Source organism: Balaenoptera musculus, chromosome 15 (genome assembly GCF_009873245.2).
Source record: "Balaenoptera musculus isolate JJ_BM4_2016_0621 chromosome 15, mBalMus1.pri.v3, whole genome shotgun sequence".
In the NCBI taxonomy this organism is placed as follows: domain Eukaryota; kingdom Metazoa; phylum Chordata; class Mammalia; order Artiodactyla; family Balaenopteridae; genus Balaenoptera; species Balaenoptera musculus.
Window position 1 is genome coordinate 48,054,414 of NC_045799.1, and position 27,389 is coordinate 48,081,802.

Genomic DNA, 27,389 nt, shown 5'->3' on the forward strand with positions numbered 1-27,389 from the left:
TTTGTAAAGAAGCAGTTTATTAGAACAAAAGACCACAAAACATGAAGACTTAGCATGGAGGAAGTAAACGAAGTCAAATGTCCTTTGACCACTTACGGAATGCGTTTCATGAAAGTGTAAGATGTTTGATTATTCAGTCCTCGCCACCATCTTCACTCTCAAAGCGAGTGTAAGGGGTCAGAAGATTGCTCTGAGTAGGCCTCAGGGTCAGACTGAAGTCGCAGTTTGTGGTGGGCGGACTTCATCCTCCTGTGTCTGCTGAGGTGAGACTTCTGGCTAAAGCCTTGTCCACACGTCTTGCACACATAAGGCTTCTTGCCCTGGTGTGTCATCTGATGTAAGATGAGGTGTGACTTTTGGGGAAAGCCTTGGCCACACTCTCTGAATAAACAGGGCTTCTCTTCCAAGTGTACCCATTTGTGCGTGATTAAAGCTGACTTATTGCTAAAGCCGAGTCCACACTGCCTGCAAGTGTAAGGCTTTTCCCTCGAGTGTTTCCGCCTGTGCCGGATGAGACCTGCCTGGTGACTGAAGCCTCGCCCACACTCCCTGCACACGTACGGCTTTTCCCCTGAGTGTGTCCTCTGGTGTGCAACGAGGTTTGACTTCTGGCTGAAGCCTCGCCCGCACTCCTCACACACCATGGGCTTTTCCCCTGAGTGTGTCCTCTGGTGTCTGATGAGATTTGACTGCTGGCTGAAGCCTCGCCCACAGTCCTTACACACAATGGGCTTATCCCCTGAGTGTATGTTCTGGTGTCTGTTGAGGTGTGACTTGAGACTGAAGCCTCGCCCACACACCCCACACACGTAAGGCTTCTCCCCAGTGTGTGTCCGCCTGTGTGAGATGAGGGTTGAATTCTGGCTGAAGCTGTGCCCACACACGCCACACACATAAGGCTTCTCCTTGGAGTGTGTCCTCTGGTGGTTGACAAGGGTGGTTCTCTGCCTGAAGCACCGCCCACACTCCTTGCAGGCATAAGGCTTCTCCCCGGAGTGTGTCCTCTGGTGTGAGATGAGGTTCGACCTGTCGCTGAAGCCCAGTCCACAGTCGCTGCACACGATGGTCTTCTCCTCCAAGTGCGTCCTCTGGTGTCTGACGACAGCTGACTTCTGGCTGAAGCCTTTCCCACATTCCTGGCACACGTAGGGCTTCTCCCCAGAGTGTGTCCGCTGGTGTATGATGAGGTTTGACTTCTGGCTGAAGCCTCGCCCGCACTCGCTGCACATGTAAGGCTTCTCGCCTGAGTGTGTCCTCTCGTGTATGATGAGTGTCGACTTCCGGTTAAAGCCTCGCCCACACTCCCTGCACACGATGGGCTTCTCCCCCGAGTGTGCCTTCTGGTGTCTGGCAAGGCTTTTCTTTAGGCTAAAGCCCTTCTCACACACCCCGCACACATACGGCTTCTCCCCTGAGTGTATCCTCTGGTGACTGAGCAGGTTTGTCATCTTGCTGAAGCCTAGTCCACACTCCCCACAGTTGACTGTGCCAAATCCTAAGACTTCTATCCTCTTCAACAGTCTGTCTGTTTCCTCGGGGTTCCCCGTCTGAGCTGGGCTGGCCGCTACCTCCACGCCTTGGATGCCATCCCCAGAGCTGACCGGCTGCCGCTGGGGTGGCGGCCTGGGGAATGCACCTGAAGTCCTTTTCTTTGTCCTTCCAAACAAAGGCTGGGTGCCTTCTCTCTCCTGACCTTCTGCGTTATCGTTCCAGGGACTTCCATCAGAGGCTTGCTGCTGCTGCTGGTCCCCAGGGCACGGATCTCCTGGCCGGACAGGCTCTTCTGCACACCAGCACGTGAAGATCCAGGGAGGGGGACTACACAGCGTGTGCTGCATGTGGAACTGCTGACTGGAGAAGTCCGGAGGGCGGAAGGGACCGAGGTGGAGTTCTGGCTTTGGTTCTGCTGCAGAGAGAGGAGCATGAGTCAGAACTGAGACCAGAGGCAGCCGGAGCAGTTCTGCCTCATCTGATGTTAAGACTTGATTCCCTGTTCTTCCAAATGCTTAGAACTTATGGGCTACCTGGCAAGACTTCCTTCACAGGACCTGCTACATTTACCTCCTAACGCCCAGCCACCACAGTGATAGAAACTGGGCCCAAATGGTATTCTATGACAGAGAGATCTAACCACAGGACCCTCGTGGAAGGGTCTTTGTCTCCCCTGTTTCCCTAGGAGAATGGGGTGGAAGGAGAGCAGTCATTCAGACTGGAGGACCCCTGGTGGAGGAGGCAGCATAGTCACGGTTAAAGAGATCATGAGCGAAAACACCTGAACTGGAGTGTCCCGCCTCACAAATATTCATTAGAGGATTACTTTGTACCAGAATTTCTACAAGGCAGTAGTAGGCTTTCAGCAATAAACAACACAAACATAGTCTAGGCCCCCCAGTGACTGGTGCCCCTGACCAATTCAAGCCCTGTTAACTTCCGTAATTAATCTAAATAAAAATTTCCCCAGGGGGAGGAACCAAGATGGCAGAGTAGAAGGACGTGCTCTCACTCCCTCTTGCGAGAACACCAGAATCACAACTAGCTGCTGGACAATCATTGACAGGAAGACACTGGAACTCACCAAAAAAGATACCCCACATCCAAAGACAAAGGAGAAGCCACAATGAGACGGTAGGAGGGGTGCAATCACAGTAAAATCAAATCCCATAACTGGTGGGTGGGTGACTCACAGACTGGAGAACACTTATACCACAGAAGTCCACCCACTGGCGTGAAGGTTCTGAGCCCCACGTCAGGCTTCCCAACCTGGGGGTCCGGCAATGGGAGGAGGAATTCCCAGAGAATCAGACTTTGAAGGCTAGTAGGAATTGACTGCAGGACTTCGACAGTACTGGGGGAAACAGAGACTCCACTCTTAGAGGGCACACACAAAGTAGTGTGCGCATTGGGACCCAGGGGAAGGAGCAGTGACCCCAGGGGAGACAGAACCAGACCTACCTACTAGTGTTGGAGGGTCTCCTGCAGAGGCAGGGGGTGGCTGTGGCTCACCGTGGGGACAAGGACACTGGCAGCAGAAGTTCTGGGAAGTACTCCTTGGCGTGAGCCCTCCCAGAGTCTGCCATTAGCCCCAGCAAAGAGCCCAGGTAGGCTCCAGTGTTGAGTTGCCTCAGGCCAAACAACCAACAGGGAGGGAACCCAGCCCCACCCATCAGCAGTCAAGTGGATTAAAGTTTTACTGAGCTCTGCCCACCAGAGCAACAGACAACTCTACCCACCACCAGTCCCTCCCATCAAGCCTCTTAGACAGCCTCATCCACCAGAGGGCAGACAGCAGAAGCAAGAACTACAATCCTGCAGCCTGTGGGAAAAAAAAAAAACCACATTCACAGAAAGATAGACAAGATGAAAAGGCACAGGGCTATGTACCAGATGAAGGAACAAGATAAAACCCTAGAAAAACAACTAAATGAAGAAAGAATTCAGAATAATGATAGTGAAGATGATCCAGGACCTCGGAAAAAGAATGGAGGCAAAGATCGAGAAGATGCAAGAAATGTTTAACAAAGACCTAGAAGAATTAAAGAACAAACAAACAGAGATGAACAATACAATGACTGAAATAAAAACTACACTAGAAGGAATCAATAGCAGAATAACTGAGGCAGAAGAACGGATAAGTGACCTGGGAGACAGAATGGTGGAATTCACCGCTGCAGAACAGAATAAAGAAAAAAGAATGAAAAGAAATGAAGAGAGCCTAAGAGACCTCTGGGACAACATTAAATGCAACAACATTTGCATTATAGGGATCCCAGAAGGAGAAGAGAGAGAGAAAGGACCAGAGAAAATATTTGAAGAGATTATAGTCGAAAACTTCCCTAACATGGGAAAGGAAATAGCCACCCAAGTCCAGGAAGCGCAGCGAGTCCCATACAGGATAAACCCAAGGAGAAACACGCTGAGACACACAGTAATCAAATTGGCAAAAATTAAAGACAAAAATTATTGAAAGCAGCAAGGGAAAAATGAAAAATAACATACAAGGGAACTCCCATAAGGTTAACAGCTGATTTCTCAGCAGAAACTCTACAAGCCAGAAGGGAGTGGCATGATATACTTAAAGTGATGAAAGGGAAAAACCTACAACCAAGATTACTCTACCTGGCAAGGATCTCATTCAGATTCAATGGAGAAATCAATAGCTTTACAGACAAGCAAAAGCTAAGAGAATTCAGCACCACCAAACCAGCTCTACAACAAATGCTAAAGGAACTTCTCTAAGTGGAAAACACAAGAGAAGAAAAGGACCTACCAAAACAACTAAGAAAATGGTCACAGGAACATACATATCGATAATTACCTTAAAAGTGAATGGATTAAATGCTCCAACCAAAAGACAAAGGCTTGCTAAATGGATACAAAAACAAGACCTATATATATGCTGTCTACAAGAGACCCACTTCAGACCTAGGGACACATACAGACTGAAAGTGAGGGGTTGGAAAAAGATATTCCATGCAAATGGAAATCAAAAGAAAGCTGGAGTAGCTATACTCATATCAGATAAAATAGACTTTAAAATAAAGAATGTTACAAGAGACAAGGAAGGAAACTACATAATGATCAAGGGATCAATCCAAAAAGACATAACAATTATAAATATATATGCACCCAACATAGGAGCACCTCAATACATAAGGCAACTGCTAACAGCTATAAAAGAGGAAATCAACAGTAACACAATAATAGTGGGGGACTTTAACACCTCACTTACACCAATGGACAGATCATCCAAAATGAAAACAAATAAGGAAACAGAAGCTTTAAATGACACAATAGACCAGATAGATTTAATTGATATTTATAGGACATTCCATCCAAAAACAGCAGATTACACTTTCTTCTCAAGTGCGCACGGAACATTCTCCAGGATAGATCACATTTTGGGTCACAAATCAAGCCTCAGTAAATTTAAGAAAATTGAAATCATATCAAGCATCTTTTCTGACCACAACGCTATGATATTAGAATGAATTACAGGGAAAAAAACGTAAAAAACACAAACACATGGAGGCTAAACAATACGTTACTAAATAACCAAGAGATCACTCAAGAAATCAAAAAGGAAATCAAAAAATACCTAGAGACAAATGACAATGAAAACACGACGACCCAAAACCTATGGGATGCAGCAAAAGCAGTTCTAAGAGGGAAGTTTATAGCTATACAAGCCTACCTCAAGAAACAAGAAAAATCTCAAATAAACAATCTAACCTTACACCTAAAGGAACTAGAGAAAGAAGAACAAACAAAACCCAAAGTTAGCAGAAGGAAAACAATCATAAAGATCAGAGCAGAAATAAATGAAATAGAAACAAAGAAAACAATAGCAAAGATCAATAAAACTAAAAGCTGGTTCTTTGAGAAGATAAACAAAATTGATAAACCATTAGCCAGACTCATCAAGAAAAAGAGGGACAGGACTCAAATCAATAAAATTAGAAATGAAAAAGGAGAAGTTACAACGGACACCGCAGAAATACAAAGCATCATAAGAGACTACTACAAGCAACTCTATGCCAATAAAATGGACAACCTGGAAGAAATGGACAAATTCTTAGAAAGGTATAACCTTCCAAGACTGAACCAGGAAGAAACAGAAAATATGAACAGACCAATCACAAGTAATGAAATTGAAACTGTGATTAAAAATCTTCCAACAAACGTCCAGGACCAATGGCTTCACAGGTGAATTCTATCAAACACTCAGAGAAGAGCTAACACCCACCCTTCTCAAACTCTTCCAAAAAATTGCAGAGGAAGGAACACTCCCAAACTCATTCCATGAGGCCACCATCACCCTGATACCAAAACCAAAAAAAAAAAAAAAAAAAAAAAAAAATTACAGACCAATATCACTGATGAATATAGATGCAAAAATGCTCAACAAAATACTAGCAAACAGAATCCAACAACACTTTAAAAGGATCATACACCATGATCAAGTGGGATTTATCCCAGGAATGCAAGGATTCTTCAATATATGCAAATCAATCAATGTGATACACTATATTAACAAATTCAAGAATAAAAACCATATGATCATCTCAAAAGATGCAGAAAAAGCTTTTGACAAAATTCAACACCCATTTATGGTAAAAACTCTCCAGAAAGTGGGCATAGAGGGAACCTACCTCAACATAATAAAGGCCATATACAACAAACCCACAGCAAACATCATTCTCAATGGTGAAAAACTGAAAGCATTACCTCTAAGATCAGGAACAAGACAAGGATGTCCACTCTCACCACTATTATTCAACATAGTTTTGGAAGTCCTAACCACGGCAATCAGAGAAGAAAAAGAAATAAAAGGAATCCAAATTGGAAAAGAAGAAGTAAAGCTGTCACTGTTTGCAGATGACATGATACTATACACAGAGAATCCTAAAAATGCCACCAGAAAACTACTAGAGCTAATCAATGAATTTGGTAAAGTTTCAGGATACAAAATTAATGCACAGAAATCTCTGGCATTCCTATACACTAATGATGAAAAATCTGAAAGAGAAATTATGGAAACACTCCCATTTACCATTGCAACAAAAAGAATAAAATACCTAGGAATAAACCTACCTAGGGAGACAAAAGACCTGTGTGCAGAAAACTATAAGACACTGTTGAAAGAAATTAAAGATGATACCAACAGATGGAGAGATATACCACGTTCTTGGATTGGAAGAATCAATATTGTGGAAATGACTATACTACCCAAAGCAATCTACAGATTCAATGCAATCCCTATCAAATTACCAATGGCATTTTTTACGGAACTAGAACAAATCATCTTAAAATTTGTATGGCGACACAAAAGACCCGAATAGCCAAAGCAGTCTTGAAGGAGAAAAAACGGAGCTGGAGGAATCAGACTTCCTGACTTCATACTATACTACAAAGCTACAGTAATGAAGACAATATGGTACTGGCACAAAAACAGAAACACAGATCAACGGAACAAGATAGAAAGCCCAGAGATAAACCCACGCACCTATGGTCAACTAATCTATGACAAAGGAGGCAAAGATATACAATGGAGAAAAGACAGTCTCTTCAATAAGTGGCGCTGGGAAAACTGGACAGCTACATGTAAAAGAATGAAATTAGAACACTCCCTAACACCATACACAAAAATAAACTCAAAATGGATTCAAGACCTAAATGTAAGACTGGACACTATAAAACTCTTAGAGGGAAGCATTGAAAGAACACTCTTTGACATAAATCACAGCAAGATCTTTTTTGATCCACCTCCTAGAGTAATGGAAATAAAAACAAAAATAAACAAATGGGACCTAATGAAACTTCAAAGCTTTTGCACAGCAAAGGAAACCATAAACAAGACCAAAAGACAACCCTCAGAATGGGAGAAAATATTTGCAAATGAAGCAACTGACAAAGGATTCATCTCCAAGATTTACAAGCAGCTCATGCAGCTCAGTAACAAAAAAACAAACAACCCAATCCAAAAATGGGCAGAAGACCTAAATAGACATTTCTCCAAAGAAGATATACAGATTGCCAACAGACACATGAAAGAATGCTCAACATCATTAATCATTAGAGAAATGCAAATCAAAACTACAATGAGGTATCATCTCACACCTGTCAGAATGGCCATCATCAAAAAATCTAGAAGCAATAAATGCTGGAGAGGGTGTGGAGAAAAGGGAACACTCTTGCACTGTTGGTGGGAATGTAAATTGATACAGCCACTATGGAGAACAGTATGGAGGTTCCTTAAAAAACTAAAAATAGAAGTACCATACGACCCAGCAATCCCACTACTGGGCATATACCCTGAGAAAACCATAATTCAAAAAGAGTCATGTACCAAAATGTTCATTGCAGCTCTATTTACAATAGCCAGGACATGGAAGCAACCTAAGTGTCCATCGACAGATGAATGGATAAAGAAGACGTGGCACATACATACAATGGAATATTACTCAGCCATAAAAGGAAACGAAATTGAGTTATTTGTAGTGAGGTGGATGGACCTAGAGTCTGTCATACAGAGTGAAGTAAGTCAGAAAGAGAAAAATAGATACCGTATGCTAACGCATATATATGGAATCTAAGAAAAAAAAAAAAAAGTCATGAAGGACCTAGTGGCAAGACGGGAATAAAGACACAGACCTACTAAAGAATGGACTTGAGGATATGGGGAGGGGGAAGGGTAAGCTGTGACAAAGTGAGAGAGTGGCATGGACATATATACACTACCAAACGTAAAACAGATAGCTAGTGGGAAGCAACCGCATAGCACAGGGAGATAAGCTCAGTGCTTTGTGACCATCTAGAGGGGTGGGAAAGGGAGGGTGAGTGGGAGGGAGGGAGACGCAAGAGGGAAGAGATATGGGAACATATGTACATGTATAACTGATTCACTTTGTTATAAAGCAGAAACTAACACACCATTGTAAAGCAATTATACTCCAATAAAGATGTTAAAAAAAATAAATAAATAAATAAATAAAAATGTATCCACTAAGTATCTGAGTTATTCTGCTAAAGAAGGTAAAGGAAAATTTGCTCTTCATTAATGAACAGTTAGGAAATATTATCATGAAAATGGAAAATTACAATAAAAGTAAATGGAAATGACAAAACTGAAAAAATACCATATCTAAAATGAACAATTCACTGGCCAGAACTTAGTAGCATATTGGAGATGACAGATGAACAGAAATCAATCTGAAGAACAGAGAGGGAAAAAAAAAAAAAAAAAAACAGGCTCAACAACCTGTGGGACAATGTAAAAAGGACTAATACACATGTAACTGTAGTCCCCAAAAGGGGGAGAGAAGAGAACAGAAAAAAACCATGATAGAATAATGCCCAAAAATTGCCCAAATTTGGCTCTAGCCATAAATTTATAGATTCAAAAATCTCAGCAAGCCCTAAGCAGGGAAAATACAAAGAAAAGCATGTTTCCTCAGTTATGTCACAGTCAAAGAGCTGAACACCAAACATATACAGAAAACTCTGAAAGTAGCCAGAGGTTTAAAAAGAAAAGTAACAAAAAAACCAAGGTAATAATTGTGTAAATGACAGCTGATTTCTCATCAGAAATAGTAGAGGCCAGAACAGGGGAACAGTATCTTTAACGTGGTGAAAAACTAAACCAATCTAGAATTCTATATCCAGTGAGAATATCCTTCGAGAATAAAGATGAAATACACATTCAGAAAAACAAAATTTAAATGAATACACTGCCACCTGTACTACAAGAAATGCTAGACAACGAAAATGCTATCAGGTAGAAACTCAAATCTTCAGGAAAATAATGAAGAGCACAGAAAATGGTAAATTATCTGGATGAGTATAAAAATATTTTTTCTTTTGATTAAAAAATAAATACATATGAGTGTTTAAAACATATTTTAACATTGTATTAGGGAGTTTAGAAAGTATAGAGGTGCAGTACAAATGTCAACTATAGAATAAAACCAAGTGGGGAAAAAGGTTTAATTTGAAGTGTGCAACTGCACTGTTCTTACATTTTACATAAAGTGGTATCCAGAATAAGTAGAAAAGGAAAAGTGAAGGCTGTATATTGTAATCCCTTTGAGCAGGGGTCAGCAAACTTTTTCTTAAATGGCCAAATAGTAACTAGTTCAGGCTTTGAGGGCTAAGAGACAAAATTGAGGATTATATAGGTACTTATATAACCATTTAAAGTTTCACCCTCCTGGGTGAAATCCATTCTTAAAATTTTTTTAGAATTCCATTTCAATTTCCCAATTGGCTTTTTATAGCCTTCCTTCCTCCCACTGGGCTTGCCTTTTTTCTTTAGCTCACTCAGTTTTACTTCCACATTCTTGCTTGATCTTTTAAAAATATAGTAACAAGAGCAAGAAGCCTATGAATGTGGGAGAGAACTGAGTGAGGCAGAGAGGGCAAAAAGGGAAAGCTCGAGTGCAGATGAAGGGCTGGAAGGTCACACGGCGGGCAGCACACAGGGTGGCCCCGGGGCCAGCACAACAGCCTCCCTCCCCAGCACCTGAGCGAGGCCTTCTCGCCCCCAACCCCCTGAGCTGCCCAGTGTTCCCCCACTCACCCGGGCCAGTGGCCGGTGGGCATTTTCTCTCTTCTCTCCAGGTTTCCTTCCCTTGCTCCAGCTGGGTGATGAGTTTTGGTTTAGAAAATGGAATTCCTGCTCATAGGAAAAGAAAACAAGATGGCTGTAGGTTACAGGCTCAAAAGCCAGTTCCTGAACTCAGAGCCACACTGGGTGGGGAATTTCAAAAGGTGGTGGGAAAGACCTGAGAGTGGGGAGCTCTCTGCAGGGGAGGGGAAACCAGGATGACAGCTCACTGACCCTACTCCATCCTGGGGAGAGAACAACTCCCTCATTTAAAAGAAGATAATAACTAGGAAGACATGTCATGCTTACCCAAGAGACTGGGAGAAAAGGCCTAGAAATGCAGATTATCACATACACAACACACAGACACACACACACCTCTACACATTTCAATTCTACAAAATCAGACCTTCTCTGGGGAAAGAGGGAACAGAGTGTCTCTGCTTTTGAGTCCAACCCAAAGGCAAAGTCAGAAAGCAAGATAGCTGCTTCAAGCACAGCCTAAAGTACCCAGCAGCTGGGATACGGGTCCTGAGAGATGCCAGGCTTACCCAGCGAGACCAGGTTGCTGTAGTTCTCCAGCATCACCTCCCGGTACAGGGACCTCTGATCAGGGCTCAGCAGCATCCACTCCTCCTGGGTGAAATCCACAGCCACATCTCTGAATGCCATGTGTACCTGTAACACAGAATACAGCCCTGCTCACCCAGGAGCCAGCCTTGCCCAGGACTCAGGGTAAGGGGCAGGCAGAAGGCTGCCCGGGGGGAGGTAGGTGAGATATCTAGACTTTGTCTTTGACCCTGGTGCCCTGTGTTCCAAGACTTTTAACCTGTGTCACCATCGGGGCAGTGGCACTTAACCTACACATTCGAGATACTGAATGGGCTGTTTTGGAGAATACCTACAAAAAAATAGAGTCTTTAACTTTCGGGAACGTTAAATCTAGGCTGAGGGAAGAGCAAACAACATAAAAATTAAATAACAGTAAAGCAACAGACCTTAAGAATTTAAAAGAATAGTCTGAACAATGTTTTTTTTTTTTTAAGCTTTGGTTCTTTTATTTATTTATTTTTGGCCACGATGGGTCTTTGTTGCTGCACATGGGCTTTCTCTAGTTGCGGCAAGCGGGGGCTACTCTTTGCGGTGCGTGGGCTTCTCATTGGGTGGCTCCTCCTGTGGCGGAGCACAGGCTCTAGGCATGTGGGCTTCAGTAGTTGTGGCACGCGGGCTCAGCAGTTGTGGCTCGCGAGCTCTAGAGCACAGGCTCAGTAGTTGTGGCGCACGGGCTGAGTTGCTCCACGGCATGTGGGATCTTCCCAGACCAGGGCTCAGGCCCACATCCCCTGCATTGGCAGGCGGATTCTTAACCACTGCGCCACCAGGGAAGCCCTGAACAATGGTTTTAATGTTGAAGCATCAGAATGAAGTTAGCACAATTCAACTATGGCAAAGACCAAATACAGCTCTGTCCTTCCCTTCAATTCCATGGCCCCTTTGGCCTTCCCTGGCCTGAGAGGCACAAGCAGCGAGTGGTAAAGAGCATGAACTTGAACCCTACTGCCTTGGTTTGGGGCCCACCCCGCCATCAACCAGCACCTCTGTTTTCTCACTTACGAAATGTGGGTAACAGTCCATTAAACTTCCCATCCCACACTGTGGATGCTCAGCGTGGACGTTCTTGGCTACTCGGTCTACAAATTCATCTCTACGTGCCATTCTCATCCGCCTGCCCCATTTTACTACCTTTACCTCAACACTATTTCAAAATGGAGAGTGCACTGGAATACAGACATCAGGAAAGGTTTCATGAGAGGCCCAGGAACTCGGTCTTGAGGGAAGGGCAGGAATCAAGGGAAGAGGAAGGTGCCAGGTATTCCTGATGAGGCGTGTGGGGAGCAAAGCAGAGGACACTGTGGGCCAAGAAAGAGAGAGAGCCTGAATCATGGGAAGCAGGACCACTTGGGAGGAATAAAAGGCACCTAGTGGTAGAATACAGAATAGGTCGAGTGTAGTAGCAGCCTGTAGGTTTTAAATTTTTATTGTAAAATATACAGAAACATTTTACTACTTTTACCATTTTTAAGTGCGTATTTCAGTACATTAAGTATGCTGACACTGTTTTACAACCACCACCACTTTCCATCTCCAGAACTTGTTCATCATCCCATGCTGAAACTCTGTAACCATTAAACCATGACTCCCTCTTTCTCACAAACCCTGGTAACCAACCATCATTTTACTTTGTCTCCACGTATTCAATATTTGGCTAGTCTGTTTATCACAAATAAGTGGAATCATACAGTATTTGTCCTTTTGTGCTGGCTTATTTCATTTAGCATAATGACTTCAAGTGTCAGCCATGTACTCCAAAGAAGACATACAGATGGCCAAGAGGCACATGAAAAGATGCTCCACATCGTTAATTATTAGAGAAATGCAAATCAAAACTACAATGAGATATTACCTCACACTAGTCACCATCAAAAAGTCTACAAACAATAAATGCTGGAGAGGGTGTGGAGAAAAGGGAGCCTTCCCACAGTATTGGTGGGAATGCAAATTGGTGCAGCCACTGTGGCAAACAGTATGGAGGTTCCTTAAAAAATGAAAGATAGAGCTAATAGATGATCCAGCAATCCCACTCCTGGGCACATATCCAGAGAAAACCATGGTTTGAAAGAATACATGTACACCAATGTCCACTGCAGCACTGTTTACAATAGCCAAGACATGGAAGCAACCTAAATGTCCATCGACAGATGAATGGATAAAGAAGATGTGGTACATATATACAATGGAATATTACTCAGCCATAAAAAAGAATGAAATAATGCCATCTGCAGCAACGTGGATGGACCTGGAGTGACATAAGTCAGACAGAGAAAGACAAATATCATATGATTTTGCTTATATGCAGAATCTAAAAAAAAAATGACACAAATGAATTATTTACATAACAGAAACAGACTCACAGACTTAGAAAACAAAGATGGTTACCAAAAGGGAAAGGTGGGGAGGAGGGATAAATTGGGAGTTTGAGATTGACATATACATACTACTATATTTAAAACAGATAACCAACAAGGACCTACTGTATAGCACAGAGACCTCTGCTCAATATTCTGTAACAACCTAAATGGGAAAAGGATTTGAAAAAGAATAGATACATGTATATGTATAACTGAATCACTGTGCTGTACACCAGAAACACAACATTGTGAACTACACTACAATATAAAATAAAAATTAAAAAAAAAAAAAGTTTCAGCCATGTAGAAGCATGTACTCAGAATTTCCTTTCTTTTTAAGGCTAAAAAATACTCTACTGTATGTATATACCATTCCTCCACTGACGGACATGGGGTTTGTATCCACCTTTTAGCTATTGTGAATAATACTACCATACAAATTGCTTTCAGTTCTTTGGGGTATATAACCAGAAGCTGAATTGCTGAATCAAATGGTAATTCTATGTTCAGTTTTTTCAGGAACCACTGTACTGTTTTCCACAGGAGCCACACCATTTTATATCTCCACTAGCAATGTAAAAGGATTCTAGTATCCCTACATCCTTGACAACACTTGCTGCTCTCTGAGTTTTTGGTAATAGCCATCATGTGGAATGTATAAAATGATCTCTCATTGTGGTATTTACATTTCCCTAACGATTAGTGACAGTAAGCATCTTTTTATGTGCTTATTTGCTATCTGTATATCTTCCTGGCAAAAACGTCTATTCAAGTCCTTTGACGGTTCTTGAATTGGGGTGTTTGGTTTTTGTTGTTGTTGTTTTCTGAGATCTTTATATATTCTGGATATTAATTACTTATCGGATATATGACTTGCAAATATACACTCTTTAACGCACAAAAGTTTTTAACCTTGATGAAGTCCCATTTATCTATTTTTTCTTTTGTTGCCTGGGCTTTTGGTGTTATTACCCAACAAATCATAACTAAATCCAACTTCATGAAGCTTTTCCTCAATGTTTTCTTCTAAGAGTTTTACAGTTTTAGCTCTTACCTTTTTAGGTCTTTGATCCATTTTGAGTTAATTTTCATTCTCTTCCATGTGGGTATAAGTTTTCCCAGCAGCGTCTATTGAATAGACTGTCCTTTCCACATGGAATGGTCTTGGTAGTGTTGTTGAAAATCACCTGATCATACATCTGTGATTAAGTTCTGAGCTCTCTGTTGCTGCTCTCAAGATTCTCTGTTGCCTTTGGCTTGATTATAATGTATCTTGGTGTGGGTCTCTTTTAAGAGGTTATCCTACTTAGAGTTCATTAAGCTTCTTGGTTCCTTTTCATGTTTTCTATCTCTTTATTGACATTTCCATTTTGTTTTTACATTGTTTTCTTGACCTCGTTCATGTTTTCCATTAGCTCTGACAGCTGTCTTAAAGTCTTTTGTCTAGTAAGTCCACCATCTGGCCTCTACTGGGGGTCATTTCTATTGATTTATTTTTTAACCTCAGAATGGGCTATACTGTCCTGTTTCTCTGTATGCCTTGTGATTTTTTTGTTATTGAAAATGGGATATCTGAATCTTATAGTATGGCAACTCTGGAACTCAGATTCCCCAGATTTGCTTGGTTTTTGTTTTTGTTGTTGTAGTGTGTCTCTGTGCCAGGGTTCAATCTGAGGTGTAAACTAAAGGTTTTTCTTGCACCCTTTCTGATCCTGTGCCTTTCCACGGGTAATATTTCCAGGGATGGTAACTTCCTAAACTGACCAAGTCATGGGTCAAACAGGCTGCAGGTAAGATAAGATACACTTCCAGGACTAGAGCTGGACTTTGCCAGGTGCCAACAAGGTGGTCAAGACAAGAGAAGGGACTGTGTCCATCCTGTGACAGCCAGTGTGTAAATGCAGGAAACACTCACCATTACCCTGGCTTCCCAGGACCCTGTGGCCATTTTTCCTGGTATTCCTAAAGGATGATATCTCAGAAGGCAGATCCGGGTAAGGAAAGCAGAAATTAGAGGGTGTCAGCTGGAAATGCTCTCCCAGTGAGCGAGTCAGGGTCTGCTCTCCAACCCCACAACTGGGGGAGGGGTGGCACGGTGGAAGTGTAACAGTCTGGTTTTTACCAAGGCCCTGGAAAAATGTTCAGAGTCAGGCCTTCAGTAGGTTTGGTCCCAAACTCTCCTGATCCCAACAAGCTAAATGTAGAAGGACGTTTTTCAGGCTATTTGACTGTAGATGTTAACACATCATTATTAATTTGAGGGGTTGTGAAAATGGTATTACTGTGGTTGTTTTTTAAAAAAATATACACTGAAGTATTTATGGATGAAATGATCCATGGGATTGCTTTTAAAAACACTTCAGGAGGGCTTCCCTGGTGGCGCAATGGTTAAGAATCCACCTGCCAATTCCGGACACGGGTTCGAGCCCTGGTCCAGGAAGAACCCATGTGCCGTGGAGCAACTAAGCCCATAAGCCCTAGAGCCCGTGCTCTGCAACAGGAGAAGCCACCGCAGTGAGAAGCCCGCGCACCACGGCCACAACAAGAGAAAGCCCGCGGGCAGCAATGAAGATCCAACGCAGCCAAAAATAAATAAATGTATTTACAAAAAAGAAAAAAAAAAAACACTTCAGGAAAAACTGGACAAACCACCCCCCTCCCAAGACTGCTACACAGTGCTTACTGTTAAAGCTGGGGTTTTATTATAGTTTCCTTGCTTTGAATATGTTTGAAATTTTTCCATTAATAAAAAATTATTAAAAAATTATTAAACACCAAAGGAACCCAAAAACCAAAAACCCAGAAGCAACAAATATGGCAAAATATAAACAAGTGTTAAATCAAGATGATGCACATAAGGATGTTCATTATGCTATTGCCTCCTTTATTTTTAAGATTTTTCTTTTAAAAAGTAAAAAGTATACACAGAAAAAACACTGTGTTGTGAACAAAACCAGTGAAACCTAAAGCAATAATGAAGGACAAAAACTGGCCATTAGAATGAATTATCAATTCATTTCCCCTTTGGTAACCATAAGTTTTGTTTTTGAAATCTGTGAGTCTGTTTCTGTTTTGTAAATAAGTGTGGGGTATGGGGAACTAAGATACTGCAAACCACACAGCCAAAAAAAAAAAAAGAAAAAGAAAGAAAGAAATGAAGACTAAATTATAAGACACCAAGGAAGAATAGAGTGAACTGAAAACATGATGGCCACTGAAAGCTAACAGGAGGAAATGAAAATGAAATAAAGAAGTAAAAAGAGTTAGAGAAAAAATGGTTGAAATGGAAAACAGGCAAACAAAGAATTTCATTTGTATAATTGCAGCTCCTGCAGAAGAAAACAAAGAAATAAACCAAAAAAGTGTTGGGGTGGCGGGGGGGGGGGGAGGGAACAGAACTAATATTTAAAACTATAACCCAAGAAAACTTCAAAAATAGATGACTTGAATCACAGCAATATCTTTCTTGACCCACCACCTAGGGTAATGAAAATGAAAACAAAAATAAACAAGTGGGATCTAATTAAACTTAAAAGCTTTTGCACAGCAAAGGAAACCATAAGCAAGACCAAAAGACAACCCTCAGAATGGGAGAAAATATTTGCAAATGAAGCGATCGCCAAGGGATTAATCTCTGAAATATACAAACAGCCCATGCAGCTCTATGTCAAAAAAACAACCCAATCAAAAAATGGGCAGAAGATCTAAATAGACATTTCTTCAAAGAAGACATACATATGGTCAAAAAGCACATGAAAAGATGCTCAACATCACTAATTACCAGAGAAATGCAAATCAAAACTACAATGAAGGATCATCTCACACCGGTCAGAATGGCCATCATCAAAAAATCTAGAAACAATAAATGCTGGAGAGGGTGTGGAGAAAAGGGAACCCTCTTGCACTGTTGGTGGGAATGTAAATTGGTATAACCACTATGGAGAACAGTATGGAAGTTCTCTAAAAAACTAAAAATAGGGCTTCCCTGGTGGCGCAGTGGTTGGGAGTCTGCTTGCCAATGCAGGGGACACGGGTTCGATTCCTGGTCTGGGAGGATCCCACGTGCTGCGGAGCAGCTGGGCCCGTGTGCCAAAACTACTGAGCCTGCGCTCTACAGCCCGCGAGCCACAACTACTGAGGCTGAGTGCTACAACCACTGAAGCCCTTGCGCCTAGAGCCCATGCTCTGCAACACGAGAAGCCACCGCAATTAGAAGCCCGCGCACTGCAGAAAAGAGTAGCCTCTGCTCGCGGCAACTAGAGAAGGCCCGCATGCAGCAACGAAGACCCAATGCAGCCAAAAATAAATAAATAAATAAATTAAAAAAAAAAAAACAAAAACAAACAAACAAAAAACCTAAAAATAGAACTACCATATGATCCAGCAATCCCACTCCTGGGTATATATCCAGAGAAAACCATAATTAGAAAAGATACATGCACCCCAATGTTCACTGCAGCACTAGTTACAGTAGCCAGGATATGGAAGCAACTTAAATGTCTATCAACAGAGGAATGGATAAAAAAGATGTGGTACATATATACAATGGACTATTAGCCATAAAAAAGAATGAAATAATGCCATTTGCAGCAACATGGATGGACCTAGAGATAATCATACTAAGTGAAGTAAGTCAGAAAGAGAAAGACAAATACCATGTGATATCACTCATATGTGGAATCTAATTTTTTTTTAATTTATTTATTTTATTTATTTTTGACTGCATTGAGTCTTCGTTGCTGTGAGCTGGCTTTCTCTAGTTGCGGCGAGTGGGGGTTACTCTTCCTGGCGGTGCGCGGGCTTCTCATTGCAGTGGCTTCTCTTGTTGTGGAGCACGGGCTCTAGGCACGCGGGCTTCAGTAGTTGTGGTGCCCGGGCTCAGTAGTTGTGGCTCATGGGCTCTAGAGCACAGGCTCATTAGTTGTGGCGCACAGGCTTAGTTGCTCTGTGGCATGTGCGATCTTCCCAGACCAGGGCTCGAACCCGTGTCCCCTGCATTGGCAGGCGGATTCTTAACCACTGCGCCACCAGGGAAGCCCCTGGAATCTAATTTTTTAAAATGATGTAAATGAACTTATTTACAAAACAGAAACAGACTCGCAGATTTCAAAAACAAACTTATGGTTACCAAAGGGGAAATGTGGGGAGGGGGGAGGGATAAATTAGGAGCTTGGGATTAACATACATACACTACTATATATAAAATATATAGATAGATATAGATAGATAACCAACAAGGACCTACTGTATAGCACAGGGAACTCTACTCAATACTCTGTAATAACCTATATGGGAAAAGAATCTAAAAAAGAATGAATATATGTATATGTATAACTGAATCACTTTGCTGTACATCTGAAACTAACACAACATTGTAAATCAACTGTACTCCAACAAAATTTTTTTTTTTTTTTTTTTTATAAATTTATTTATTTATTTATTTTTGGCTGTGTTGGGTCTTCTTTGCTGTGTGCGGGCTCCTCATTGTGATGGCTTCTCTTGTTGCAGAGCACGGGCTTCAGTAGTTGTGGCACGTGGGCTCAGTAGTTGTGGTGCACGGGCTCTAGAGCGCAGGCTCAGTAGTTGTGGTGCACGGGCTCTAGAGCGCAGGCTCAGTAGTTGTGGCGCACGGGCTAAGTTGCTCCGCGGCATGTGGGATCTTCCCGGAACAGGGCTCAAACCCGTGTCCCCTGCATTGGCAGGCGGATTCTTAACCACTGTGCCACCAGGGAAGCCCAAAATTTTTTTTAAAAAATGACCTGAATCTAAATATGAAAGGGCTTACAGAGTACAAGGGAAAAATTGACTCACAACCAACAACTTCAAGGTATCTACTGGAAAAACTATCAGGCTTTGAAGAATAACAACAAAAATCCTAAGTGACTCTAGGCAAAAAATATACCAGACTTCCATCAGACTTTTCATAATCATCATTCAACCCTTGTGCACTGCTGGTGGGAATGTACAATGGTGCAACCACTATGGAAAATAATATAGCAGTTCCTCAAAAAATTAAAAATAGAAATTATCCAAAAAAAAATAGAAATTATCATATGATCTACCAGTTCCACTTCTGGGTATTTCCCCAAAAGAACTGAAAGCAGGGACTTGAACAGATATTTGTATACTCGTGTGAGCAGCATTATTCACAATAGCTACAATGTGAAAGTAATCCAAGTGTCTGTCAATAGATGAATGGATAAACAAAATGTGGTATATACATACAATGAATATTATTCAGCCTCAAAAAAAATTCTGACACATGCTACAACATGGATGAACTTTAAAGATATTATGCTAAGTGAAACAAACCAGACACAAAAGGACAAATACTGTATGATTCCACTTATATGAGGTACCTAGAGTAATCCATAGAGACAGGAAGTGGAATGAAGGTTGAGAGGAGCTGGGGGGAAGGGGAAATAGAGAGTTATTGTTTAATGGGTACAGAGTTTCAGTTCTGCAGGTGGAGAGCGCAGATGGTTGCACAACAATATGAATGTACTTAACGCTACTGAACCATACACTTAAAATGGTTAAGATGGTAAATCTTATGTTATATATATTTTACCACATTAAATGCATGGCAAAAACATACCATCATTCAAAGCAATAAGAAAATATTTCACCATGACAAAGTGGGATTTACCCAGAAGTGTAAGACTGGTTCAATATTAGAAAATCCATTACTATAATACACCATATTAATGAACAGATCCAAGAAAAAAAATCACGATTACATTTATACATGCTGAAATATTCTTTAACAAAACTCAAAACTCATTCTTCCAACATCCAATTCAATGTAAGATTGATGAATCCATAAAACTTTTCATTTTTAATTTTAGACTTAAAAAGAAGTTGCAAAAATGTCAATTCCCATATAACTGTCACTTAGTTTTCTCTAATGTTAACATCTTGGAAAACCAAAATACAGTGATCAAAACCAGGAAATTAACATTGATATAATACTATTATCTAAACTACAACTCTTAACCACATTTCAACAGTTTTTCCACTAATGTCCTGTCCTTCTGGTCCAGGAATCAACTGAGCTTCCAACATTGCATTTAGCTGTCATATATCTTTCATCTCCTCCAATCTATGACAGTTCCTTCTTTCATGAAAGTGACATTTTTGAACAACATCCGTCAATTTTGGTTTATCTGATTTTTAAAAAATGATTAGAATGATATTAGTTCATTTTGGGCTAGAATTCCTCAGAAGTCATGTGTCTTTTTCAGTGCACCCTATCAAGGGGTTCGTGATATTGATATGTTTCATTATTGACGATGTTAACCTTGATCTTGATCACTTGGTTAAGGCAGTGTCTGCTGGCTTTCTCCATTGCAAAGTCACTCTTTTTCCCTTTATAATTAATATGTGTCTTGGGAGAGATACTTTGAGATTATACAAATAACCTGTTTCTCTTCAATCTTCCATCCACAAATTTCAGCATAATTTTGTGGGACCTGTCTGCAACAATTATTACTGTGGTGTTGACCAAATGACAATGTTCTATTTCCCTCTTTCATTCTAAATTCATTAACTGGGGACTTCCCTGGTGGCACAGTGGATAGGACTCCGTGCTCCCAATGCAGGGGGCCTGGGTTCGATCCCTGGTCAGGGAACTAGATCCCACATGCATGCCGCAACTAAGGAGCCTGCCTGCTGCAACTAAGGAGCCTGCCTGCTGCAACTAAGACCCGGTGCAGCCAAATAAAGAAATAAATAAATATGAAAAATAAATAAATACATTAATTGGAATTCTTCTGTAAGCAAGAGTTGTCCCTTCTTATTTATTTATTTAGTGTGGATTTACAGTTTATCCTATGGGTTATATTAGAATATTATCACTTTATTATATGTGGAATCTACAACAATGGTACAAATGAACTTAAAAAACAGAAATGAGTCACAGATATAGAAAACAAACTTATGGTTACCGGGGGGAAAGGTTGGGGGGGAAAGGGATAAATTGGGAGATTGGGACTGACATATACACACTACTATATATAAAATAGATAGCTAATAAGAACCTACTATATAGCACAGGGAACTCAATACTCTGTAATGACCTATATGGGAATAGAATCTAAAAAACAGTGGATATATGTATATGTACAACTGATAACTTTGCTGTACAGCAGAAATGAACACAACATTGTAAGCCAACTATACTCCAATAAAAAAATAAAGAGGATGAAGTGAGAGAGTAGCATTGACATATATACACGACCAAATGTAAAGTGGATGGCTAATGGGAAGCTGCTGCATAGAACAGGGAGATCAACTCAATGCTTTGTGATGACCTAGAGGGGTGGGATAGGGAGGGTGGGAGGCAGGCCCAAGAGGGAGGGGATATATGTATACATATAGCTGATTCACTTTGTTGTACAGCAGAAACTAACACAACATCGTGAAGCAATTTTACTCCAATAAAGATGTGAAAAAATTAAAAAAAAAGAATATTATCACTATTTTGCTGCTCAAATTATTTCAACTTCAAACATTGGGAGCTCCTTCAGACTGACCTCGTTCCTGCTTTAACCAATAAATGCGGCACAAGTGACACTGTGTCAGTTACAGGCTTAAGTCTTTTTTTTTTTTTTTTTAATATTTATTTATTTATTTTGGCTGTGCTGGGTCTTAGCTGCAGCATGTGGGATCTAGTTCCCTGACCAGGGATTGAACCCAGGCCCCCTGCATTGGGAGTGTGGAGTCTTACCCACTGGACCACCAGGGAAGTCCCACAGGCTTAAGTCTTAAGAAGGCTACACAGCTTATGCTCTCAGGAGGCCCGAGATGCCACTTTAAGAACTTCAACTACCCTGCTGGAGGGACCACGCAGAAGCAAAGGCCCCGATACTCCGTGGAGAGACAGTGTGGGGCCCAGGTGCCCCCAGCCTTCCAGCCAGTCCATTAAAGCACCAGATGTGTGACGGAACCGTCTTGGATGGTCCAACCCAAAAGAGTCCACAAGTGACTTTGGGGGAAAATTCAGCTGGATCTATAACTCCCACGGAGCAGAAGCACTGCCCAGCGGATTTAACCCAAGGAGCTGGGAGAGATGATAACATGGTGGCTCCTCTACGCCATGGTTTTGGGGAGCTTGTTGTGCAGCAATCAATAATGAAAGCCCTCGCAGACATGCTGTGCCTCTGCCTTCTTCAGCTCCGTTAATGACAGAAGCACCCTTCCCATCACCCACATGCTGACTCGGGCACCAGGTGTACTCCTCTTCCTGCCAAATCACACCAGTTACCAAGGCTTACTGAGTCCACCTCCAAGAACTCTCTATGCCTCCCACCCCCACCCCAGCTGGGGAAGGGACAGTCCCTCCTGAGAGAGGCTCTGCAGACCATCTCCCAACATCCCGGCCAGCCTGATCTGTTCCTCCCAGAATTAGTTCCATCTACACATGGCTGGATTACTTATTAAAAATGTCCTAAGCTCTTAGTGTGCGACAGACACTATCTTAGACCCTGGGGATACAGAAGTGAACAAAGACAAAAACATCTGCCCTCACTGACATGCAAGTTTAGAGGAGGAAGATGGACATATTAAATTAACAAATAAAACACACACCAGATCAGAAAGTAATGAGTGAGATAAAGAAAATAAAGCAGGGAAGCAGAAAAGAAGTAACACAAAAGAGACGGGGTTTTGAGATTCTAAATAGTGGTTAGGAAGGCCTTGCTGATAAGATGATTGAATAAAAATCTGAAGGCTGTGAGGGAATGAGCCAAGTGAGTAACTCGGAAAAGAGCATCGCATGCAAGAGAACAGCCAGTGCAAAGGCCCTGAGGCAAGAGTCGGCCTGGCACAGTCAAGGCACAGAGACAGTTCACTGTGGCTGGTATGTGGTGACTGACACTGAGTGGGGGAGGTTTTGACTTTGACTGAGGTGAGAAGCCACTGGAGGTCTTTGAGCAAATGCATGACCTGCCTGCTGAACTGACTAACACAGCTGTACTGAGGGGGACAAGGAAGGAAGCAGAGCGATCACTCATGGGCTATGACCATCCAGGTGAGGTGGTGGCCTGGACCACCGCGGGAGCGGCGGAGGCTGCTTATTGGGGATGTGGAGTGTAAGAGCAAGAAAGGAGTCGTGGACGACTCCGAAGTTCTGAGCCTGAGGAAGCTGAAGGCGTTGCCATGTCTCTGCTCCCTTTCACAGCTGAACTCCCTGAAAGAACTGTCCATCCTCCACAGGGGCGGGGCATGTTTACGGGAGTTGATCAGAGTTTGTTGTTGGACACATCAGGTTTGGGTGCCCATGAGATACCCAAGCGGAAATGCCAAGTAGACAGGAGACTGGGATTTGGAGCTGAAGGCAGAGATCTTGGCTGAACCTCAGAGAGATGGCATCTCAGGCCTTGAGAGTGGACAGGGCCACCAAGGAGAGATGGAGCTGAAGCGGGGCCTTCCACAGGGGGGTCTGGGAGTAAAGAAGCCAGCCAAGGAGACAGAGGAGGAGCAGCCTATGAGGCAGGAGGAAAACCTGGAAAGCAGGGACAGCAACATGAAAGGAGATCCTAAGACGAACGCAACTATGTAAAATGTTGCTGAGCATGGACTGGTATTTAGCCACAGGAAGCTCAGTGGTAACTTAGACAAAGAATATTTTTTAGTGGGTAAAGCTGAAAAGCCTTACTGGAATATTTAAAAGGCAACGGAAGGATATTAATGGAGACAGCAAGAAAAGAGAATTCTTTCAAGGAGTTTAGCTCTGAAGGGGAGGAAAGCTGCAGGACAAGAGCTGGAGGGAAACTGTGGTCCCTGCTCTGCTCAAGACCCTTTACTGGGTCCCTCCTGCACCCACATCAAGTCCACACTAACTTGCTATTTAGGGCTCACTCCACTAATGCCCACAGCGCACTTTCCAATCAGACTCCCCATGTGAACTTCCATCCTTCCAGCAGGGATGACAATCATGTCTTCACCATGCATCACTCACTTAGTCTAACCCGGTGCCAGGAACTGTATCAGTGGCTCAAGAAGCACAAGATGAGGCACCCGACCGTCAAAGAACCACCTCCCAGTCCAATGGGACAGCTGGACAGTCATGACACAGCCTGAGCCCTGGAGTCCTGATGTGTCAAGCATCCCACCGCAAACGGGAGCCCGGAAATACTGCCGGGGACGTGCAGGGTGCTCTGCCGGGGGAGCGCGTCCCAGCTCATCACAGGAGTTGATACTCAAGCAGAGAGGTACGGAGAAACAAAAGCAGACAATGGAATAAGTTTCCATGCAGCTGTAAAGCAGGGTCTGACGAGCGTGGGGAATAGGGGAGGACACTGAAAGGGTGACTTGGAGAACAAGCTGGAAGCATTAATAATAACTCTAACGAACAATTACTGAGTATTTATGTACTAGGCGCTCTAACCGCATGGCTAGGGTTATCACACCCAACATTCCTGTCAGGTGGACACCATTCTGAGCCCCATTTGGCAGATGAGGAACAGAAGCCTCAGAGAGGTAACGTAACATGCTCAGGGCCACACAGCTAGATATGGTGAAACTGAGATTTGAATCTGGGCAGTCTGACTTTGGAGTGGGGACAGAAGCAAACGATTAGAAAGGTCTTTTTCTAGCAGGCTGAATGGCAAGATCAGTATTTATACCTCAGGTGCCCAACACAAGAGGCAGCGGTGGGGGGAGGGGGGGCAGAGGGAGAAAAAGGTGGAGAAGAGACAGGAGCAAGGGCGCTGCAGGAGTGGAGACGGGGAAGGAGAAGGGGATCCAGGGCACAGTACAGGGGAGAGAACACGGCAGCCACCGAACAGGAGGTAAGTCTGGAAAGAACAAAGAGGCCCAGCTTGTACCAAGGGCAGAAGTTGCAGATGTTAACCAGATCTGCAAGGTTAGAAGAAATGCGGGGAGAGGGGCAGAGACAGGGAAAACCACCACATCGAATTCCACATACATCTCCCTCTCCTGTCTCTGACCAGAGCTGTTCTGACTGAAAGAAACTTTAAAACAACTGGAGAAGGAACCATTAATTTTGTTGGGTGTAATGACGAAATTGTGGTTATATTACAACGAGAAGTCCTTATGTGTAAGCTGCCTCCTGGGGTATCTGTGTGTGAAATGACAGGCCTGGGACAAAAAGGCAGTGAGGGGCGCTGGACGGAACGAGACCAGAAGGCCGAGGTCTTCACGGCGGACAAGCCCCAGGAGTGAGCAGGTCTGAACAAACGCTGAGACAGAGCACTGGCGCAAGGATGGAGGGGTAGTGAAGGAGGATGCGGGGTCTGAAGAACAGTCCCTGTGAAAGTGGCCACCCTTACAACAGGCCTTGCTTCCTGGGGAAACCAGCTAGGGCCCTGATCCCGGGATGCGGCATTACAAGGCACAAGATGTCAAAGTTGAGCGAAGGAAACCCACCCATGGTTCAGCAGGCAAAAGGCAAGCGGTCCCCACCTGAGGCTGGGCTGTCAGGAGCCCAGGAGTCCTCCCCTGGCCCACCAGGCAGTCCTCTCTGGGCAGGCAGGAGCCACAGGGGGCACAATGAGAACCAAAAGGTTCAGGAGAGTCGCTGGAAACTCTCAAGCTCCAGCAGGGTAGGGTTTCCTCCTCCTTAAAGGCACCAGGAAGGGACCTGCCACAGAAGAAAAGACTGCGGGCAGCTTGCTGGGAACAGAGCCGGGATGTAGGCTGGAACACCGGGCCTTAGCTGATCCTCTCTCACCGCTGATCTTTACTAGGGAAGTTCACACTCACTGGGCACTTAGTATATACCGGAGACTGTTCCAGGCGCTGGATGAGTTTTATCTCATTCTAGCCTCACAACCCAGTGAAGTAAGATTTATTATTTTCATTTTACAGATGAGATAACCGAGGCACAGTGAGGTCAATCTCTTGCCTAAGGTGACACAGTTATAATAAGGTGACAGAGTCTGGATGAAATCTGGCTGTGGAGGCCAGGCTCTTAAGCAGGGCAGTGACAGCGAACCTCTGTGGGTTGTAAGGATTCTCAGTGTATCATTTTGAGATGAATCAAGATTGTTCACGAGGTGATAAGGGTTAAATCTGGGCGATGGGTCTAAGGAGTTCTATTTATTTTCGTTTAAAATGTCTCCGTAATAAAAATTTAAAATGGAACTAAAATCCCAAAGCCGGGCCACACCAGAGATGTGTAAATCCTTGATTCCCGTGATCAATGATGGTTTCCAGGTTTACCTCTGAAAAACTTGCTCGGTGGGCCCCAGACGGCCTCTTCCTCCAAGTGCCAAACCCAGGGGCGACCAGTCAAATTGAGACACCCCCCAACACCCCGCAAGATCGCGCCAAAATGGCCACTCCACACCCAGCCCATCCCGGGCGCGTTGGCCCACGCCGGCCGCCCATCCGCAGGAGGCCTCAGCAAAGCCGACGGGTAGCCGGGCCAGAAAGAAAACTACCAGCTCTCACCCACCAGAACTCGAGACACCTGGCACCGGGGCCTGCTGGCACCTGGCACCCCCTCGGAAACATAAGGCCCCCAAAGCCTACTTACTCAAACCCCTAAACCCGGGCACTCGTGGCATGAGCGACCCCCTCTCCTAATACCGCTATTTCGGCCAAGGCCGAACCTAGGACGAGGCCGGAGCCCAGCAGCCGCCACCACTGGGCATCGCGGCTGGGCTTCACCCACGTCCCTCGGAGATGCGCGCCCACATCCCAAAATGTGACACCCGGCAGGGCACGGCCTGAGCCACGACTGCGCGTCCCAGCCGCCCGAACCTCCTCTCCCCGCCACCCGAACCGTCTCCAGCCCCAGCCCGCAGGCCAGTCTTTCAGGACTTACCTTTCCGCGCGGGAAGGGCACGGCTGCAGCGAGGGCCCGCGGGAGCCACACTCACCAGCGCCACCAAAGAACAAGGGGTCACTCGAGCCACCAGCTCGGGGGCCACTCCAGCAGGACTCCAGGACTACACTACCCAGAATCTTCGGGTGGCGCCGGGACCACACCTCCCAGCATGCTCGGCGCCATCAAGCGCGCCGCCCGCCAGCCGCTCCCACTGGCTTCTGAGGGAGCCGTTTCTGGGTGACGTGCTCCGGGCACCGGAGAATGACCACTGTGGCGCCCGGATTCCCCCTGTTTTTTTTTCTTCAAACCACGTGGATAAGGCATGTAGCGAAAGCATGTAGCTTCTCTCCGAGCAGTGACCCCTTTCTCTAACGCCTCCGCCTCAAAGACTACCCTCCCCAGTGACCCCTGCAGTGACTTCCGCATCCGGTGCCGAGCCCGCCCCTCGGTTGGCGGAAGTGACGTGTCAGGGGAGCTTCTGTTTGGCTCCTGGGGTGGGCGCCGATGAGTGGCTCTGGGACGT

General features: G+C 43.8%; 1 protein-coding gene across 1 annotated transcript; it reads right to left on the minus strand.

The window, feature by feature from the left end:
• ZNF133 (zinc finger protein 133) lies at positions 1 to 27,255 on the minus strand. Its single transcript, XM_036827234.1, is given in 6 exon segments — positions 1 to 1,906; positions 10,076 to 10,171; positions 10,654 to 10,780; positions 25,498 to 25,675; positions 26,864 to 27,011; positions 27,014 to 27,255. Coding segments are annotated over 6 exon segments (2,487 nt in total). The 5' UTR covers positions 27,204 to 27,255; the 3' UTR covers positions 1 to 158.
• Positions 27,256 to 27,389: the final 134 nt, after the last annotated feature.